The sequence below is a fragment of the Lepus europaeus genome, chromosome 2 (genome assembly GCF_033115175.1).
Source record: "Lepus europaeus isolate LE1 chromosome 2, mLepTim1.pri, whole genome shotgun sequence".
Classification (NCBI taxonomy): domain Eukaryota; kingdom Metazoa; phylum Chordata; class Mammalia; order Lagomorpha; family Leporidae; genus Lepus; species Lepus europaeus.
This window is the reverse complement of record NC_084828.1, coordinates 68,588,866-68,609,849: the sequence shown is the minus strand read 5'-3', so window position 1 is coordinate 68,609,849 and position 20,984 is coordinate 68,588,866. Positions and strand designations below refer to the sequence as shown.

The 20,984-nt window shown below is 37.3% G+C and overlaps 1 protein-coding gene across 1 annotated transcript in view; it reads left to right on the top strand.

Annotated features, from left to right (window-relative positions):
* Positions 1 to 20,729, top strand: part of ATG3 (autophagy related 3) — a 39,725-nt gene extending 18,996 nt beyond the window's left edge. The window contains exons 8-12 of the mRNA XM_062208102.1: positions 16,018 to 16,052; positions 16,298 to 16,453; positions 17,224 to 17,351; positions 19,233 to 19,301; positions 20,496 to 20,729. Of these exons, the coding sequence (XP_062064086.1) occupies positions 16,018 to 16,052; positions 16,298 to 16,453; positions 17,224 to 17,351; positions 19,233 to 19,301; positions 20,496 to 20,577 (470 nt within the window). The 3' untranslated portion in view covers positions 20,578 to 20,729. The remainder of the gene's footprint in view (positions 1 to 16,017; positions 16,053 to 16,297; positions 16,454 to 17,223; positions 17,352 to 19,232; positions 19,302 to 20,495) is intronic.
* Positions 20,730 to 20,984: the final 255 nt, after the last annotated feature.

Sequence of the window (20,984 nt, the reverse complement as noted above, 5' to 3'; positions counted from 1 at the left end):
AGTAGAAAAAGAAAATAGTAATAAAATAATAAACTGCTACTTGACAGTCAAGTCAAGGTCTGTTCAAGTCATTGCTTCTCATAGTGTCAACTTCACGTCTACAGGTTTCCTTTTAGGTGCTCTGTTAGTTGTCACAGATCAGGGAGGACATATGATATTTGTCCTTTTGGGACTGGCATATTTCACTAAGTATGATGTTTTCCAGATTCATCTGTTTTGTTGCAAATGACTGGATTTTTTTTTTTTTTTACTGCTGTATTGTATACTATAGAGTACATATCCCATAATTTCTTTATCCAGGCTTCTGTTGATGGGCATTTAGATTGATTCCATGTCGTAGCTATTTTGAATTGAGCTGCAATAAACATGGAGGTGCAGATAGCTCTTTTATTTGCAAATTTAATTTCCCTTGGGTAAATTCTGAGGAATGAGATGGCTTGGTTGTATGGTAGGGCTATATTCAGATTTCTGAGAGGTATCTTCAAACTGTCTTCCATAGTGGCTTTCATGTAATCCCAGTTGTTAATTTTGACTTTGGCTGCTTGTGCCTCTGGGGTCTTTCCAAGAAGTCTTGGCCTGTGCCTGTATCTTGCAGATTATCTTCAATGTTCTAATAATTTGATGGTGTTTGGTCATAGATTTAGACCTTTAATCCATTTTGAGTGGATTTTTGTATAAGCTGTAAGGTAGGGGTCTTCCTTCATACTTCTGCATAGGGAAATCCAGTTTTCCCAGCACCATTTTTTGAGGAGATTGTCCTTGTTCCAGGGATTGGTTATAGCTCCCTGATTAAATGTAAATTGGTTGTAGATGTTTGGATTGATTTCTGGTGTTTGTATTTTGTTCCATTGGTCTAGCCATGTGTTTTTGTACCAGTACCAGTCTGTTTTGATTATAACTACCATGTAGAATGTCTTGAAATCTGGTATTGTAATGCCTCTGGTTTTGTTTTTGTCGCATAAGATTGCTTTAGCTATTCGAAGTCTCCTGTGTCTCCATATGAATTTCAGCATCATTTTTTCTAGATCTGAGAAGAATGTCTCTGGTATTTTGATTGGTATCACTTTGAATCTGTAAATTGCTTTTGGAAGAATGGGCATTTTGATGATATTGATTCTTGCAATCCATGAACATGGAAGATTTTTTTCATTTTTTGTGTCTTCTATTTCTGTCTTTAATGTTTTGTAATTCTCTTCATAGAGATCTTTGACATTCTTGGTTAAGTTTATTCCAAGGTATTTGATTATTTTTGTAGCTATTGGGAATGAGATTGATCTTAGAAGTTCTTCCTCAGCTGTGGCATTGTCTTTTTATACAAAGGCTGTTGATTTTTGTGTATTGAGTTTATATCCTGCTACTTTACCAAACTCTTCTATGAGTTCCAATAGTTACTCTTAGTGGGGTTTTTTGAATCCCCTATATATAGAATCATGTTGTCTGCAAATAGGGATAGTTTGACTTCCTCCTTCCCAATTTGATTCCATTTGATTTCTATTTCTTGCCTAATGGCTCTGGGTAAAACTTCCAGTACTATATTAAATAGCAGTGGTGAGAGTGGGCATCCCTGTCTGGTACAGGATCTCAGTGGGAATGCTTCCAGCTTTTCCCCATTCAATAGGATGCTGGCCATAGGTTTGTCATAAATTGCCTTGATTGTGTTGAGGAATGTTCCTTCTATACCCAATTTGCTTAGTGTTTTCACCATGAAAGGCTGTTGTCTTTTATCAACTTCTTTCTCTGCATCTATTGAGATATACAGTTTTTCCTCTGCAGTTTGTTAATTTGTGTATCACATTGATTTGTGAATGTTGAACCATCCCTGCATACCAGGGATAAATCGCAAATTGGTCTTGGTAGATGATCTTTCTGTTGTGTTGGTGGATTCGATTTGCTACATTTTTGTTGAGGATTTTTGCATCTATGTTCATCAGGGGAATTGATCTGTAATTCTCTTTCTCTGTTGCATCTTTTTCAGGTTTAGGAATTAAGGTGATGCTGTCTTCATAGAATTTGGGGGGATTCCCTCTCAGTTGTTTTGAATAACTTGAGAAGAATTGGAGTTAGTTCTTCTTTAAATGTCTGGTATAATTCAGCAGTGAAGCCATTTGGTCCTGGGCTTTTCTTTGTTTTGAGGGCCTTTATTACTGATTCAATTTCTGTCTCGGTTATGGTTCTGTTTAGGTTTTCTGTGTCTTCATAGCTCAATTTAGGTAGGTTATGTGTGTCCAGGAATCTATCCATTTCTGCTAAATTTCCCAGTTTGTTCGCATACAACTCTTCGTAGTAATTCCTGTTGATTCTTTTTATTTCTCTGATGTCTGTTATATTTCTTTTCATCTCTAATTTTATTGATTTGGGTCTTCTCTCTCCTTTTTTTAGTTAGTTGGGCCAATGGTGTTTCAGTTTTGTTTATTTTTTCAAAAAGCAGCTCTTTGTTTTGCTGATCTTTTGTATTGTGCTTTGGATTCAGTTTTATTGATTTCTTCTCTAATATTAATTATTTCTTTCCTCCTCCTAGTTTTGGGTTTGGTTTGCTGTTGTTTTTCTAGATCCTTCATATGCGTTGATAGCTCATTTATTTGATGCTTTTCCAATTTCTTGATGTAGGCACCTATTGCTATAAACTTTTCTTAACACTGCTTGCTGTATCCCATAAGTTTTGATGTGTTGTCATGTTCATTTGTTTCCAGAAATTTTTTGATTTCTTCTATGACCCACTGTTCATTCAAGAGCACGTTTAGTCTCCATGTGTTTGCATGTGCTCTAGAAATTCCTGAGTTACGGATTTCTAGCTTCATTCCATTGTAGTCTGAGAAGATGCACGGTATGATATCGATTGTTCTGAATTTGCTGAGACTTGCTTCATGACCTAGTATGTGGTCAATCCTAGAGAAAGTTCCATGTACTGCTGAGAAGAATGTGTATTCTGCAACTGTAGGATGAAAAGTTCTGTAGATATCTGTTAGGTCCATTTGGTCTGTAGTGTTTATTAACTCTGCTGTTGTATACTGATTTTCTGTTGGTTGATCTGTCCATTGCTGAACGTGGAGTATTGAAGTCCCCCAACACTGTTGTATTGGAGTCTAAGTCTCCCTTTAAATCCCTTAACATTTTTTTTAAAATAGCCAGGTACCCTGTTATTAGGTGCATATATGTTTACAATAATCACATCTTCTTGTTGAATTGATATCTTAATCATTATTTTGTGCCCTTCTTTGTCTCTTTTAACAGTCTTTGTGTTAAAGTTATTTTGTCTGATACTAGGATGGCTACACCAGCTCTTTTTCGGTTTCTGTTGGCATGGAATATCTTTTTCCATCCTTTTACTTTCAGTCTGTGTACATCTTTGTTGGTGAGATGTTTTTCTTGTATGCTGCAAATAGAAGGATTTTGTTTCTTAATCCATTCAGCCAGCCTGTGTCTTTTAACTGGGGAGTTGAGGCCATTAACATTCAATGTGACTATTGATAAGTAGTTACTTTGCCCTGCCATTTTTCCAAAAATATTCCTAATTTTTGCTTTGAATTTCCTTTGATCTTTTACTGAGAGATTTTCTTCCTTTACCGTGTTTCATAGTGATGACCATGTTTCTTTGCTTCTGTGTGCAACACATCCTTTTGTAGGGCTGTACAGGTGTTGACAAATTATTTCAATTTCTGTTTGTTATGGAAGGTCTTTATTTCACATTCATTCACAATTGAGAGCTTTGCAGGGTATAATATTCTCAGATGACAGAATGTTGTCTTCCTTATTCTTGTTTCTTGAATTCGTGTGTCTGTTATTCTTCATTTTTAGATTTATTTGTTAACATTTCTTTTCATCTCTAATTTTATAGATTTGGGTCTTCTCTCCTTTTTTTGGTTAGCTGGGCCAACAGTGTGTCAGTTTGTATATATTTTCAAAAACCAGCTTTTTGTTATGCTGATCTTTTTTTCTTTTTCTTTTTTGGTGTGTTGGCTTTCGTCTTTGTACTGTGACTCTGTAGATAAGTGGAATATCTGCTTTGAGGGATTCTCTCGAGGTATAGCCAGAGAGCTCTGTTCAGTTCTCCAAGGTTAAAGGTGTGCCAAGGTGACATACCCAAGTTTGGTGTGATAAATCTTCTCTCTTTTTTTAATTAAATGGGAAATTTATTCTTCTCAGCTGAGCTCCTTTCCTCAGTAGAGATGAGTGTGTGAGCACCAGCCCAGTGGGTATAATGTTCATCCACTCTGTCCCAAGGACCACACAAGGGATCTGTGCAGTTCTCAGTATAAGTTCAGATTCTCCAGCAATGTCTCTCACCAGGTAACAAGGAAACCCTGAGCTTGTGGTTTCCCACTGTGACTGCTCAAAGTCCCAGACACACTGTGAGTCCTTCCACACACCCTCAGTTTTTTTTCACAGTCCTGGGACAGAAGCCTCACACAGTCACAAGCTGCTAGCTTAGTTCTCCCCACCAGGGTCAGGAGTCTTTATTTGGCTGGTTGCTGGGCACATACAATAGCTGGTGCAGCTGTTACATGTGTCCAACATGGCACCTGCTCTATCAGCTTGTTACAGGATGCCATTGTAAAGTGATTAGGGAGAGAGAAACATGTCCATCCCTTTGTCGCTTCCTTTTTTTTTCCCTCCTCTAGTTTGGCTGGTATGCTTTCCCTCATAGGGCTCCAAGCCATGTTTCCTTGAGGCTCTTACTGCAGCTTTTTCACCAGTGGTTTGGGCTGCTGGAGTCTGGTCTCCTCTCCCTTTCCAATGCTCTCAGCCTCTGGAGTCCCGAGCCATGGGTTCCCATGCCCGAGTTTCCTCTACTGTTTTCTCCCTAACTCTTCCCTGAGACTACACTTTTTTAAAATTATCTTCTGGGTTAGAGCAGTAAGCTGCCTCCCTGCTCCACCATCTTGGACATCATTCCAGCATTATTTCTACAGGAAGAAACCTTTAATGCTGAGTAAAGCTGTTGGATGATAATTTTTAAATTATTTAGAGCAGAGCAAAATTTGCATACGTGATTTATATGGATTTTTTTTCTTACTGATAGCATCTTTCTATCAAAACCTTAAGATAGTGATTTTTTTTTAATTTTATTTAAGGAATACAAATTGCATTCATTTAATATGTACAGATTTGGGAATATGGTGATTCTTCCCTCCTAAAACCTCCCACCCATACTCCCATTCTTCTTCCTCCTTCTTTTCCCTTTCCCTTTCCCTTTCTTATTTTTCACAAACGTCAGTTTTTATTAAATTTTATAAGATTAACCCTCCACTAAGTGGAGAGTTCACTGAATAGTATGAAGAAACAGAAAAAAAGAACAGAAGCAGACAAACAAGAAAAACATTGTTCATCAACAGTCAAGAAAAGAACTGTTCAAAATCATCACATCACAAAGGTGTCAGTTTTGCTCCTATGGATTGCCTTTTAGGTACTCAATTAGTTACTGTAGATCAGAGAGACCATATGGTATTTGTCTTTTTGTGACTGGCTTAATTCACTAAGTATGATGGTTTCCAGTTGCATGCATTTTGTTGCAAATGACAGGACTTCATTTGTTTTTATTTTACTTCTGTGTAGTATTCCATAGTGTGTATATATATGTATCTTAATTTCATGTATGTGTATATTTATATCTATATAATTTCTTTATTCAGTCTTTTTTTTTTTTTTTTGGGACAGGCAGAGCGGACAGTGAGAGAGAGAGAGAGACAGAAAGGTCTTCCTTTTGCCGTTGGTTCACCCTCCAATGGCTGCCGTGGCTGATGCGCTGCGGCCAGCGTACCGTGCTGATCCGAAGGCAGGAGCCAGGTGTTTCTCCTGGTCTCCCATGGGGTGCAGGGCCCAAGCACTTGGGCCATCCTCCACTGCCTTCCCGGGCCACAGCAGAGAGCTTGCCTGGAAGAGGGGCAACTGGGACAGAATCCGGCGCCCCGACCAGGACTAGAACCCGGTGTGCCGGCGCTGCAAGGTGGAGGATTAGCTTGTTGAGCCGCGGCGCCGGCCTCTTTATTCAGTCTTTAGTTGTTAGACATCTGGTTTGATTTTATATCTTAGATATTGTAAATTGAGCTGAAATGAACATATCACTCTTGCGAATGCTGATTTAATTTCCTTTGAGTAAAAAATTTCCAGGAGTGGGATGCTGGGTCATATGGTAGGTCTGTATTCTGCTTTCTGAGATACCTCCATATGGTCCTTCACAGTGGCTGTACCAGTTTACAATGGATTAGGGTGCACTCTCCCCCATCTATGCCAGCATTTGTTGATTTTTGATTTCTGTGTGAAAACCATTCTAGCAGGAGTAAGGTGAAACTGTGTTGTAGTTTTGATTTGCATTTCCCTGATAGCTGGTGATCCTGCAAATTTCTCATGTGTCTGTTGGCCTTTTGAATTTCCTCTTTTGAAAAAAATGTCTGGGGGCCAGTGCTGTGGTGTAGCAGGTTAAGCCACTGTCTACAATGCTGGCATCCCATGTGGGTGCTGATTCTATTCCTGGTTGCTCCACTTCCAATCCAGCCCACTGCTATGGCCTGGGAAAGCAGTAGAAGATGGCCCAAGTCCTTGATCCCCTGCCCCTGCATGAGAGACCCAGAAGATGCTCCTGGCTCCTGCCTTCGGATCAGTGTAGCTCCGGTCATTGCAGCCAATTGAGGAGTGAACCAGCGATGGAAGACTGCTCTTTCTCTCTGCCTCTCTTTCTCTCTCTGTGTAACTCTGACTTTCAAATAAATAAATAAATCTTTAAAAAAAAAAAAAGCTTTTCAGGTCCTTTACCCATTTCTTAACTAGATTGTTTTGTAGTTGTTGAGTTTCTTGAGCTCCCTATAGATTCCAGACCTTAATCCTTTATCAGTTGCATAGTTTGCAAATATTTTCTCCCATTCTGTCCATTGCCTCTTCACTTTGCTGTTTCTTTTGCAGTACAGAAGCTTCTCAGTTTGATGTAATCCCAATTGTTAATTTTGGCCTTGATTACCTGTGCTTCTGGGGTCTTTTCTGAGAAACTGCCAGTGTCTTGCAGAGTTTCCCTCAATATTCTCTAGTAATTTGATGGTATTGGGTTATAGATTTAGGTCTTTAATCCATTTTGAGTGGATTTTTGTGTAAGGTGTGAGGTAAAGGTTTTGTTTCATACTTCTACATGTGGAGATCTAGTTTTCCCAGCACCATTTGTTGAAGAGACTATATTGGCTGCAGGGATTGATTTTTGCTCCTTTGTCAAAGATAAGTTGGTTCTAGGTATGTGATTTCTGGAGTTTGTATTCTGTTCCATTGGTCTGCAGTCTTTTTGTGCCAGTACTAGGCAGGCTGTTTTGAATGTAACTATGCTATAGTATGTCTTGAGTTCTGGCATTGTGATGCCTCCAGCTTTTTTTTGTTGTTGTTTAAGATTGCTTTAGCTATTCGGGGTCTGTTGTGTTTCCATATAAATTTTAGCATCATTTTTTCTACAACTGAGAAGAACGTTGTTGGTATTTTGGTTGGTATCACATTGAGTCTATAAATTGCTTTCAGTAGTATGGACATTTTGATGATGTTGATTCTTCCAGTCTGTGAACATGGAAGATTTTTCCACTTTTTTGTGTGTCTATTTATTTCTTTAATGCTTTTTAATTTTCATAGTAGAGATCTTTGATGTCCTTGGTTAAATTTATTCCAAGTTATTTAAATTTTTACAGCTGCTGTGAATGGTATTGATCTTAGAAGTTCTTTCTCAGCTATGGAATTGTCTGTGTACAAAGGCTATTGATTTTTATGTGTTGATTTTATATCCTACTAGTTTATCAAACTTTTTTTGTGAGTTCCAACAGCCTCTTTATGGAGTCTTTTGAGTCCCCTATGTATAGAATCATGTCATCAGCAAATAGGAATATTTTGACTTCCTCCTTCCCAGATTGTATCCCTTTGATTTCTCTTTCTTGTCTGAATGTTCTGGCTAAAACTTCCAGGACTATGTTAAATAGCAGTGGTAAAAGTGGGCATCCTTATCTTGTTCCAGATCTTCGTGGGAATGCTTCCACTTTTTCCCCATTCAGTAGGAAACTGGCTGTGGTTTTGTCATGAATTGCTTTGATTATGTTGAGGAGTATTCCTTCTATATCCAGTTTGCTTCAGGTTTCAATGATACTGACTTTTATCAGATGATTTCTCTGCATCTATTGAGATAATCATATGGTTTTTGTTCTTCAATTTGTTAATGTGGTGTATCACATTGATTTTTGGATGTTGAACCATCCCTGCATACCAGGGATAAATCCCACTTTGTCCAGGTGGATGATCTTTCTGGTGTGTTGTTGGATTTGATTGGCTAATATTTTGTTGAGGATTTTTGCATCTATGTTCATCAGGGAAATTGGTCTATAATTCTTTTTCTGTTGTTTCTTTTTCTGGTTTAGGAATTAATAATGGCTTAGTGGATGTTATTTGGGAGGATTCCCTCCCTTTCAGTTGTTTTGCATAGCTTGAGAAGAATTGGAATTAGTTCTTTAATTGTCTGGTATAATTCAGCAGTGAAGCTGTTGGAACCAGGGCTTTCCTTTTTTTTTTTTTTTTTGAAGATTTTATTTATTTGAGAGTTACAGACAGTGAGAGGGAGAGACATAGAGAAAGGTCTTCCATTTGTTGGCTCACTCCCCAAATGGCCACAATGGCCGGAGCTGCACCGATCCGAAGGCAGGAGCCAGGAGCTTCTTCTGGGTTTCTGGAAGACCTGGGCCATCTTCTATTGCTTTTCCAGGTCACAGCAGGGAGCTGAATTGTGAAAGAAGAGCAGCTGGGACTAGAACCAGTATAGGGCTTTTCTTTATTGGGAGGGTCTTCATTACTGATTCAATCTCCATCTGGGTTATTGGTCTGTTTAGGTTTTCTGTGTCTTCATGACTCAGTTTGGTAGATTGTTTATGTCTAGCAATCTGTCCATTTCTTCTGGTTTTCCTAATTTGTTGGCATATAGCTCTTTAGTAATTCCTGATAATCCTTTTTATTTCTGTGGTATATGTTGTTACATTTCCTTTTTCATCTCTGATTTTACTGATTTAGGTCTTTGCCTGCCCTCTTTTTTTGATTAGTTGGGTCAATGCTGTATCAGTTTTGTTTATTTTTTTCAAAGAACCAGCTCTTCATTTCACTGATATTTTGTACTATTTTTTTGGTTACAATTTTGTTTATTTGTCCTCTAATTTTAGTTCTTTGCTCCTACTAATTTGGGGTTTGTTTTTTTTTCCCCCTCTAGGTCCTTGAGACACATTGACAGCATCAATGGTGATTTTCTGGTTTCTTGATGTAGGCACCAATTATTATAAACTTCCCCCTTAACACTCTATTGCTGTGTCCCACAGTTTTGATATGACGTATTGTCATCTTCATTTGTTTCCAGAATTTTTTTTATTTCTCTTTTGAGATTTTCAACAACCTACTGTTCATTTAGGAGCATGTTGTTCAGTCTCCACATGTTGGCATATGTTCTAGAGATTCTTAAGTTGGAATTTGCTGAGATTTGTTTTGTGGCCTAGTATATGGTCTATCCTAGAGAAAATTCCATGCATTGTTGAGAATGTATATTCTGTATCTGTGGGGTGAAAAGTTCTGTAGGTATCAGTTAGATCCATTTGCTCCATAGTCTCAATTAGCTCTGTTGTTTCTTTGTTGATTTTCTGTCTGGTTGATCTATCCAGTGATGAAAATGGGGTATTAAAGTCCCTTGTTACTATTGGAATCTATGTCTCTTTAGATCTTTTAACAGTTACTTTAGATCTGTTAACAGTTACTTTAAATATCCAGGTACCCTGAAATTGGGTGTGTATACGTTTATTGTAGTTATATTTTCCTGTTGACTTGATCCTTTAATCATTACATAGTGCTTTTCTCTGTCTCTTTTAACAGTTTTTTGTGTTAAAGTCTTTTGTGTCTGATATTAGGATGGCTGCTCCTGCCCCTTTTTGCTTCCAGTTAGCATGGAATATCTTTTTTCATCCTTTCACTTTCAGTCTGCTTGTATTTTTGTTGGTGAGGTGTGTTTCTTGTAGGCAGCAAATAGATGGGTTTTGTTTTGTAATCCATTCTGCCAGTCTGTATCTTTTAACTGGAGAGTTGAGCCCATTTTATATTCAAGGTAACTTGATAAATAACTACTTGGCCCTGCCATTTTTCTGTGAATATTTCTGTCATTTACTTTGGATTTCTTTTATACTTTTACTGGGTGATTTTCTGCCTTCACCTTCTTTCATGATAGCTTTCTTTCTGTGTTTCTGTGTGTAACACATCCTTTAGCGTCTTTTGTAAGGCTAGATGGGCAGTGATTGCCCAAAAACCCAGCTACACCCTGCCTCCTCTCACTCAGTCACAGAGTTTTCTCACTTTTAGCACTCAGGGCTCTCACAGTCAAGGAGTACAAGAGGGAACACTCCACCCCGTCAGCTCTGGGAGACTGAGGTGTTCCCAGAGCTGCTGCCTGTGTGTGTTCCGCCCTCCTGGAACAAGCCTGATCCTCCCAGCCAAACTCAAAGTCAGCAGGGAACATGGGTTTTTCTCTCTAGTAAAATCTCTGGGTCACAGACGTGCACAATACCTGCCAGCCAGCCACAGCCCCACTGGCTTCACAATTGTGTTGGATACTTAGGAGAGTCCCGTAGGTGGTACTTCCTTCCCTAGGGATGGATCCCCCCTCCCCACCCATTGCAGGTGGATGCAGCTGGTGAGGTGGAGACCTTTGCTCTTCTGCTGTAGTTGCTTCTGCTGACTGGGTGGAGAGCGTCTCTGATAGTTGCTGGATATGTGCACAAGAGCTGGAGCAGCTGCTACCTGCTTATGTCCAAAATATGGTGGCAGGCCTCCCACCGCTGGCTGCAGGTCACTGTTGGGGGGTGGGGACAATGGGAGAGAGAGGCATGCCACTTTTTTTTTTTTTTTTTTTAAATCAGCCCAGCTCTGGGTGAGCACTTGCCCCCCTGCCCTGAGGGATCTGGGCCGGACTCAAAAAACAGTGCAGTCCACTAGACTTTCCCTCCAGCTGTATCAACAGTGGCATGGGCCTGTGCTGTTTGATCTCACCTGATTTGCCAGGGTGGGTGTGCTTTTTTTTGTTCTAAGCTACTGGGTCCTTTGTTGTTATCTTGCTCGTTGCTGTGAGTCTGTACCTTCTTCACAGGTCTGGGCCTTTTCTGCTGCTTTTTGCAGGACCTCCTACTGCAGTTTCCCCTGCAGCTTTACCCTGAGAGTGAACTTTCTCCACTTCTTTTCTATTAATTTCACTTAGCCTAGATCAGACCACCCTGTCCCTATTCCACCATCTTCGAACCCTCAAAACAGTGATTCCTAATGGATCCATTAGAGTTACACAAAATCGCTTCCCAGTTACTGAAATGTCCTCCTGGGGTTGCCAGTTGAGAATCACTGCCTTAGTGGATCGTTATAAGAGATCAAAATCCACTATATTAACAAAACAGAGTAAAATGCATCTATGAGTACATGAATACCCAAAGCTTCATATTTCAGTAGTATTACAGCATTTACAAAATGTGAAACCTCAGCTATTCAAGAATAAGTGAAGTGTTAGGCACTTAGTGTAGAAGGATAAGATGCCTGTCGGGATTCCTCTATCCCATATTAGAGTGCATAGGTTTGAAACCTGACTATGGTTTCTCTAGCTTCCTGCTAATGCAGACCCTAGGAGGCAGCAGTGATGGCTCAAATAGTTGTTCTGCTTCCATTTGGGAGACCTGGGTTGAATTTAAGTTGCCAACTTTGATCCAGTCCAGTCCTGACTGTTGGAGGCATTTGGGGAGTGAATTGGCAGATGAAAGATCCCTCTCTGACTGATATTCTCTCTCTCTCTCTCTCTCTCTCTCTCTGCCTCTCAAAGAAGGGAAACAAGAGGGGAGGGGTAGGGTGATTACTGTCACCAGAGAGATTTTTGTTAATTCCGATCTCTGTTTATTTTACTTAACTTTCTCTGTGTTATTTGATTCTGTTAACCACATCCTTTTTTTTTTTTTCTCCCTTTTATGATGTTGAGTTTTCTTCTCTTGACTATTCTAAGTCTTTTTGGGGGGCTTGTTTTATCTGTCTTTTAAATATTACTGTTTTATAGGTTTTCCTTTTTTTCCCTTGCTCACTCCCTACAGTCACAAATATTATTTACCTTTTTAAAAAAAAAATTATTTTCATTTTGTTTGAAAGGCAAGGAGACAGGGAGATCTTTCATCTTCTGGCTCACTTCCCCTAATGCCTGCAACAAGCCAGAACTGGGCCAAGCCAAAGCCAGGAGATCAGAACTAAATCTTGTTCTCTCACATGGGCTGTAGGGATCCTAGTACTCAAAGCATCATCTGCTGTCTCCTAGGTTTCACATTAGCAAAAACTCATGGAATCTGAAGCAGAGCTGGAACACTAACCACGCACTCTGTTATATGAGATGCAGGCATTCCCAGCAGCATCTTAACTACTGTGCCAGATGCCACCCTTTATTCTAATGACTTCAGTAATAGCTACTATTATCTGGTATGGAAATTTGTGCAGTAGGAAGTAACTGAAAAAATATTCTCTATTGTAATTTAAATATGAAAATAATATTAAATGTGAAGGGAATATTAAAAGTTGGAAAAATATTTAAAAAAATAAGAAGTTGGGCATTGGAGGCTATAAGGCAGCTGAGTCCCCCAAATCTGTAGGATTTAGGGTGAGATAGTTTTGTCTATCTGAATGATTTACTTCTGACCAAAATTGCTCACAGTAACTTCACATACCATCTCTATGCAGAAGACTTCCATATCTGAATCTCTAACCTACGTTAGAAATCTTGTTCAGATCAGAAACTGAACTCATTACTTTATTGTACAAATCCTCTTTCTCAGTTCTGTCTGAATGACATCCAGTTGTCCAAGCATGGATGGAGAGTGAAGAGAACACTATGAGTAAAGCACTGCTTTTAGAGTAAAAATGTGTGGAAGTGCCTTAAATGTACAAAAGCATTTTAGTATGTTACATTTCCCTTGGATAAAATTAAAGAATTGCTGTATACAGAACTTTGCTCAAAAACAGTGTTTCTTTTTTCTTTTCTTTTGCTTTCCCATTTATTGTTAATTTTATTTAAGGTATACAAATTTCATGTATACAGATTTAGGAACATAGTGATACTTCCTATGCTCCCACCCTTCCTCCCCCTTCCTCTCCTAATCCCTCTCTTAATTTTTATAGTGTTCTAGTTTCAGTTTACTTTATACTCATAAGATTAACTTTTACACTACATAAAAAGAAAAGAAACTTTTCAGGGCTATAAACAATCATCAAATTTAAAAATTTCAACTTCTATATATTAAATTTTTGGTACTCTACTAGTTACCATGGATCAGGGAAAATATATTGTATTTGTCTTTTGGGGACTGGCTTATTTCACTAAGTATAATGGTTTCCAGTTTCATCCATTTTGTTGCGAAAGACAGGATTTCATTCTTTTCTATGATCAAATAGTATATATACCATAATTTCTTTATCCAGGCATCAGTTGATGGACATCTGGGTTGATTCCGTATCTCAGCTATTGTGAATTGAGCTGTAATAAAATGGCGGTGTGGATAACTTTTATGTACTGATTTCATTTCCCTTGGGTAAATTCCCAGGAGTGGGATTCCTGGATCACCTGGTTATCTATTTTTAGCTTCAAAAATATGTTGGTGTCTTAACAAAAAAAAAATAGTTTTCATTCATTTATTCAGAAAGCATTAGGCAATACAGAAATCTATGTATCAGGAACTGGTTTGGGTGCTAGAGATAAAGCAGTGGGCATGATTTTGTGGAACTGACATGATAAGGGAGATAAAAAAATCGATGAACAAAATATATACTGTATGGAATGGTTGTGACTGGGAGAAAAATAAAGGAAGGAAAGCAATAGAGAATCTTAAATAAATTGGTCAAGGAAAAGAAAACCTCATTGAGAATATGCCATTTCAGTAAAGCTTAGGAAGAAGTAAGTGGGTAAGCTGTTTGGGTATCTGGAGGAAGAGTACAGAGGCCCTAAGGTGAGAACATGTGTGTCTTTTTTTTTTTTTTTTAAGTTTGTTTATTTGAAAGGAGGAGTTAAGCAGGAGTGGGAGGGAGGAGATAGAGAATGAGTGAGATGGAGATCTTCACCTGCTTCCATTTTCCACTCCTTTCCCAGGTGCATTAGCAGGTAGCTACATCAGAAGTGGAGCATCCAGGTCTTAAACCAGCGCCCGTATAGAATGCCAGTACTGCAGGTGGTGGCTTAACCCACAGTGCAGGCTCCCGACATGTGTGTCTTATATAACAATACCACAAGGATGCACCTGTGTCCAGGGAGCATTGAGGGGGAATAGTAACAGGAATTAGAAGAGTGCCTGTGACTGCAGTGTTGGGCGCAGACTGAAGGGGGAAATGGGGCAGCAGTGAGGAGGTTGCTTTGATAATCTAGGCCAGAAGTGATGGTAGCTTGAGCTGTGGTGGTAACATTGGTAGTGAAAAACAGTGGAATTCTGGATATATGTTGAGGGTAAGGCCAAAGGAATTTGCTGCTAGATTGTATGTGGGATATGAAGGCAGGGTAGTTAAGTGACTCCAGGGCTTCTGACTTGAGCATCTGGAAAGATGCCATTAATTGAGATAGGGAAAATTAAGTGTTAAGCACTGGAGAGGGAAACGGGAGCTCAGTTTTAGATATTTGCATTGACTATTAAACCTCAGTGGAGCAATGAAGCATACAATTAGATATATCTAAGTCTGTACTTGGAAATAAGTTTGAGAGTCAGCAGCATTAAGAACCATTGAGACGGGATGAAATTGTCACAAGAATAAGTATGGATAGAGAAGAGACATTTAAAATAGTGGAAATGCAGAGCAGTCAGCATAGGAGATACTGAAGGAGCAGCCAGAAGTGAGGGGGTGGAAAAGCCAGGAAACAAGAGTATCTTAAATGCTGAGGAGTCAAAATCTTACCAAGAGGAGGGAATAAATCATGCTAGATATTTTTGAAGAATCAGTGAAGGTGAAAACTGGGAATGTACCACTGGATACAAGTAGTAGAGGTCACTTATGTTCTTAATCTGCACGCTCTACACAGTTAACAGTCGTCCCTCCACCCCTTGTCTGTTTTTTTCTTTTCCTCAAGTTTCAGTTACTGCCAGTCAATCTGAAAATATTAAATGGGAGACTCCAGAAATAAACATGAGTTTTAAATTGTGTGCTGTTCTGAGTAGCATGATAAAATCTCTCAGAGTCCCACTCCATCCCTTGAGGTTGTAGATTGACCTTTTGTCTAGCATATCCACACTGTATGCTAACCATCCCTTTGTCTCTTGTGACCGTCCTGGCTGTCAGAGCTAGTGTTAGGGTGTTGTAGTGCTTAGGGTTAGGTGTCGCTTACTTTATGCAGTGATAGCTTCAGACCGTAAGAGTACCGATGCTGGCACGTTGCCCTTGCCGAAGAGAAGCTGTAAGGAGGTTTCTTTGAGTGAAAACGTGGAAGTTTTACATTTAAAAAGGAAAGGGGGAGAAAAAAACATATGCTGAGATTGCTAAGACCTCTGGGAAGAACTAGGCTTCTATTGTGAATTGTGAAGAAGGAAAAAGATACTTGTGCCAGTTTTGTTGTACCTCGAACTACAAAAGTTAGAGATCTGATGTGTAAGTTCTTAGTGTAGATGGAAAAAGTATTGTATTCCATGCTGTCTGCGGTGGCAGTCAGACTGTATTTTTCCTGCAGATAAGGGGGGACTACTGTATATAAAAAGCCTGGTTTGCACTGTGCAGTCACTGAGGGCTCTACACCATTATTTTCGTAGTTGATACCATTAATAGACTGTAGCACATACCGAGCTTTAAACATTTATGCTGACTTTGTCTGAACTTTTGTCATATAAAGGATTCACTGCTTGAAGTTTAGAATTAGGTCATTCATTTCTATTCAGTATCTTCAGTTGAAAATAAAACCAAAATGCCAGTTTTTGAGTGATAATCCAAAGTAATTTTTAATTTGGTTTAGTGAATTTTCTTGAACTTACTAATTTATTGTTCTTTTTATAACAGAATATGAAGAGAGTGGATTGTTGGAAACAGATGAGGTTTGTAAACTGAGTTTTTAAATTATTTTTTAATAAATGAACTTATAGATTAGTGTTCTTAATAACGTTTTTTCATGTAAATTTTTGTTTACATTGAGACATTTTTTTTCAATTTTAGCCTTGAATTTTAAGTTAATTTATTTTTGAGAAAACAAAAGTAGAAAATAGGAAACAGTTTTTTTTTCTAGAATGTCACATTTACCCTGATGTAATGCTATGAAATTTTCTCTGTTGTTGTATGGCAGGCTACTCTAGACACAAGAAAACTCGTAGAAGCTTGTAAAGCCAAAGCTGATGCTGGAGGTGAAGATGCTATTTTGCAAACCAGAACTTATGACCTTTACATCACTTATGATAAATATTATCAGACACCCCGGCTATGGCTGTTTGGCTATGATGAGGTAAAAATAAAGAGAAATAAATTTTAATGTAAATATTTTACATTGTTGGCTTTAATTAATTCCTTCCTTGTGAGGTCCATGGGTACATATTGTAGACTTTTAGTTTTAGAAATCTCTTGTTTTACAGTCATCTAATTAATACTGGATTTGATTCTTATTTTAAAATTGAATTTATTCAGTGTGATAATATTAACGTAAACAGAAATCTTACATATTTATTCTTCTGTCTCTCAACTCATTCCTTCAAAATGTGAAGGAAATTGGAATTGGTATATTTATTAAACTTTGTTTGGGATTATATATTTTGTATTTATAGGCATTTACAAAATGATTATGCCACATATATTTTTTCCTGTAGGACATAAAACTCTTTGAGCTCTTCTACTTAATTGAATTAAGGAATTATTTAAATAAGATCGGCTAGTTTGACCTATCATTCTTAATAATTATAGATAGGAAGCAAGGAAATAAAATAGGGCTAAAATATGAGTTACAAGGTTATAAAATGTTTGGACAGCTACCAGCTTATCTTTTTGTGGAATCTCTCCTGCATTAGGTGGTAGCTGATGTGTAACCTGGATTTACTGACCCTTACCCCTTCCCCTTGATATAAATAAATTGTTAACTTCCCCAAAATAATCTTTTATTTCTAAACAGTCTGGAATTCTAAGTTGCAGGTGATGTGGTGGGGTGCCAAATGTATTATAAACATTGAGGTTTAGATGGAAAGTTTTTAAATAGTAATTTCTAAGCATTTTTTATGCATTCAGCAACGGCAGCCTTTAACAGTTGAACACATGTATGAAGATATTAGTCAAGATCATGTGAAGAAAACAGTGACTATTGAAAATCACCCTCATCTCCCACCACCTCCTATGTGTTCAGTTCATCCATGCAGGTCTGTGTGTATATATAAGTATATATTTAGATAAATGCAGTTTACAGATATATGTGTGTTTCATGAATTTATTATTTGGAAATCTGTAAACAGTACTCTGACAGAAAAAAATTTACTTCATAAACAAAATTCTGTTGTCTTAGAAATGTTGTTATGCTTAGTCAAATATGTAATAAAAATTTTAAAATCCAATTTATTTGAGGTTAATAGATTAGGAATATTTTTGTTCTCTTTGTTAATTTTGAAATAGATCTTTATGATTTTGCTGCTCTTTTTAACTCCTAGAGGTTTCAGAGATCATATATTAGATCAGAAATACTCATGGTTTGATGTATGGTGAATGTACAGTTGTACAGTACAAGGTTCACATTGTTGTGCCAGCAGTGGTGGCACAACAGATTCTGGTGTGGCCAGTTAAGCTACTTCTTGCAATGTCAGCATCCCCTCTTTAGATATTGGGTTGAGTCTTGGCTTCTCTACTCTCATCTTATATCCATTGATTGGCTTCCCAAATTCCCACAACAGCTAGGGCTGGGCCTAGCTGAAACCAGGAGCTTGGATCTCAATCCAGGACTCCCATGTGGGTAGCAGGGATTCAAGTACTTGAGTCGTCACATGCTACCTCCCAGGCTGCCCATTATCAGGAAGCTGGAATTGGAAGCAGGGCGAGGACTCAAACCCAGGCATTCCAGTGTGAAATGGGACACTGAAAGGGGTATCTTAACCACTGTGCCAAAGACCCACTCTTAAACTTATTTTTTAAATCTGTTTTTTCATAAACTTTTTGAAGTACCTCCTATTTCTAATGGATAACTTTTTAATACCTTGAAATATACTGGTAATACACTGTCAACAATATTATGTTCCAATGACCAATTAGATAAAACATTTAGTGTCTTCCTCCCCCTTTTCTAGTTTAAAAGAATTAATATTCTCTTATTTTATGCAACTTCTTTCTTCCCAAATTTTACCCTATAGAAAGCATAGTTTATTTTTACAGTTTTTAAATATATGTCATGAAATTTAATATTGCTAGTATTAAATTTAATATTCAGAGGGTTATTTAGTTCAAAATGACTGAAAGCCTTCCATTTTTGAGAATTACTCTGTTAGTTTCTCAGTATGATTTGAGATTTAGTGTGATGCTTATCAAATTGATCTGTGTCTGTTTGTGGTGTACGTTTTACTCAGTTGGGAAAAATAGCTAGGTCAATTTAACTGATAATTGCATTAAACATTTTGAAAAAATAGATGACAAAATGATATAATGGCATGTAAATATGGCAAACAACAACAACAACAAAAAAAGATGAGGGCTATAAAATGAAACTTTAAGGACATTTGGGACCTTTGTATGGGCTATCTCAGTTGGTGCTAGTGCGTGGTGTAATACATTTACTGTCATCTTCTATGTTGACTGCTTCTGTCATGAACGATGTTCTTATAAAAACTGAAGTAGCGTTTTCTCCAGGATATATATGAAAGATGGTTTGTTTGTTGACTTTCTGTTAGTTTATATTCGCAGAAAAGTCCTTTGATAAAACTTCTTTTTATAGCCTCGGAGAGGTATCATTTGTCCATGAAAAGATTTATCCCAATATGGTTTCCCCTTCTTTTGCTCCCGCAAGTATCAGAAAACTGATTAATGCCATTTTGTTCATTTTGATTACTACACGATTCTGAAATTCACCCTTATCCCAATAAAACTGCATGGCTCAACAATCTGACATGGTGGGCAGTAGAGGGGAGATTATAATGTAACTATTGCATATTAAAAATGAATTCACCAACAGTGGGGTTGATTTCTGCACAAATGAAAACATGCTTCTCCTGTTTTGACCTAATTGATCCTAGCTCATTAGATGTATTCTTTCCTTTTAGGCATGCTGAGGTGATGAAGAAAATCATTGAGACTGTTGCAGAAGGAGGGGGAGAACTTGGTGTTCATATGTATCCTTACCTGTTTGTGTGATTGGTGGCAAAATGGCTTGTATGTTTGCTTTTTCTTTCTTTCTTTTTTTTTTTTTTTTTTTTTAGCCATTTTGGGGAAATTTAGTCCAACTTTAATGATATGGTATCCATAGTTTATATTAGTCTTTCATATCTGAAAGTCCTAGCAGGAGCCTTTATTTCAGAAATATTATATTGTGTTAGCTTTGTTCAGTTGATTAGAACACATCCCCGTATGCACTAGTAGCTCTACCTTTTTACAGAGGTCACCTACTAATTTAGGATAACATGAGTTAACCTTTTCTGCAGATATTTCCAATTTTACATGTTACCAAAAAATTTGTTTTTCCTATCAGATAAAAGGAAAATTAGGTTATGTTAATCTGAGTTCTCCTTGAAGCAAATAATTCAACCTAAATGTATCAATTAAATATTCTTAAAATATAGCATTATAGCATGTTCGTTTTTCTTCAGAGAACACCATTGTCTCCTTCTGTGATTCACCTATTCAGTTGACTGGGGTTGACAAAAAGAGTAAATTAAATGTCTGTGCAAACTGTTGGATTTTTAAATACACGTACTTATAGCATGGATGCATCAAAAGCAGTTGAAGTCAATAACTGAGATGCCAAATAGCTTGAATTGTTTGGTGCCAGGTTGGTACTAGACTTGGTGATTTGTGCAATTGATTATAGAAAAAAATTCAGGGTTTTATTAAAAAGAATCCAGTGTGACAGGTACATATACTAATCTCGAATCAGTCCATTATTAATGTTTCCATTTAATTAGTTTTCCTGGTTTTTGCTACAATATTTTTTTCTTTTTTGCTACAGTATTTTATACTCATTATTCTCCCTCATTTTCTAACATACAGTAGTGAACTTAAAAGCAGTAAAGGGGAAGGGTAAATAAATCAGTCTTATGCTCTTTTGTTGTGGATAGTCTTGTACTTATTTTTATATCAAAGTATTTGAAGCTATGTAATCTGAATTTTCAAATTCAAATATTGGAATAAGCAGGCAGTCTAAAGAACCTCGTTAAATAGACAAATTTGCATGATTGAATTCCTTTTGAAGACTTGAAATAAGATTTTGTCTTTTTTTTGAGAAATTATTTAATAAAATGAATATTTACAATGTGAGCTTAAAACATAACTGTTTGTAAATTTTATTTTCCTTAGCTAAAGACCTTTAGGTATCTTCTAATTTTTCTGAAATTTGTACAAGCTGTCATTCCAACAATAGAATATGACTACACAAGACACTTCACCATGTAATGAAGAGAGCATAGAATTTATCCTAATTATTGATTCTGATTTTTAAAGGATTAACCCATAGATGTGACCATTGACCATATTCACCAATATGTACAATTTCTCTAATAAAGGGACTTATATGTTTATGCATTAAATAAAAAAAAGTTCCACTACCAGCCTTATTTGTTTAATAAAAGAATATGAAGAGACAAGTTTTTCTCACTTCTTATCAAAAGGTTATAATAGTATTTTCTGTTAGGTAACAACTCTGAAGACATGTCTTACAGAATAATAACAAAGTATTTTTGGTTCACATTTATGAAGAAATTACACATTTAATAATGTGTAACTATAAAAAAAATTGGGACTAAAAATACTATGCATGCTAAACTGTCTTGCTTTCTTGTCCTTTTTGTTTCCTTTGTTTT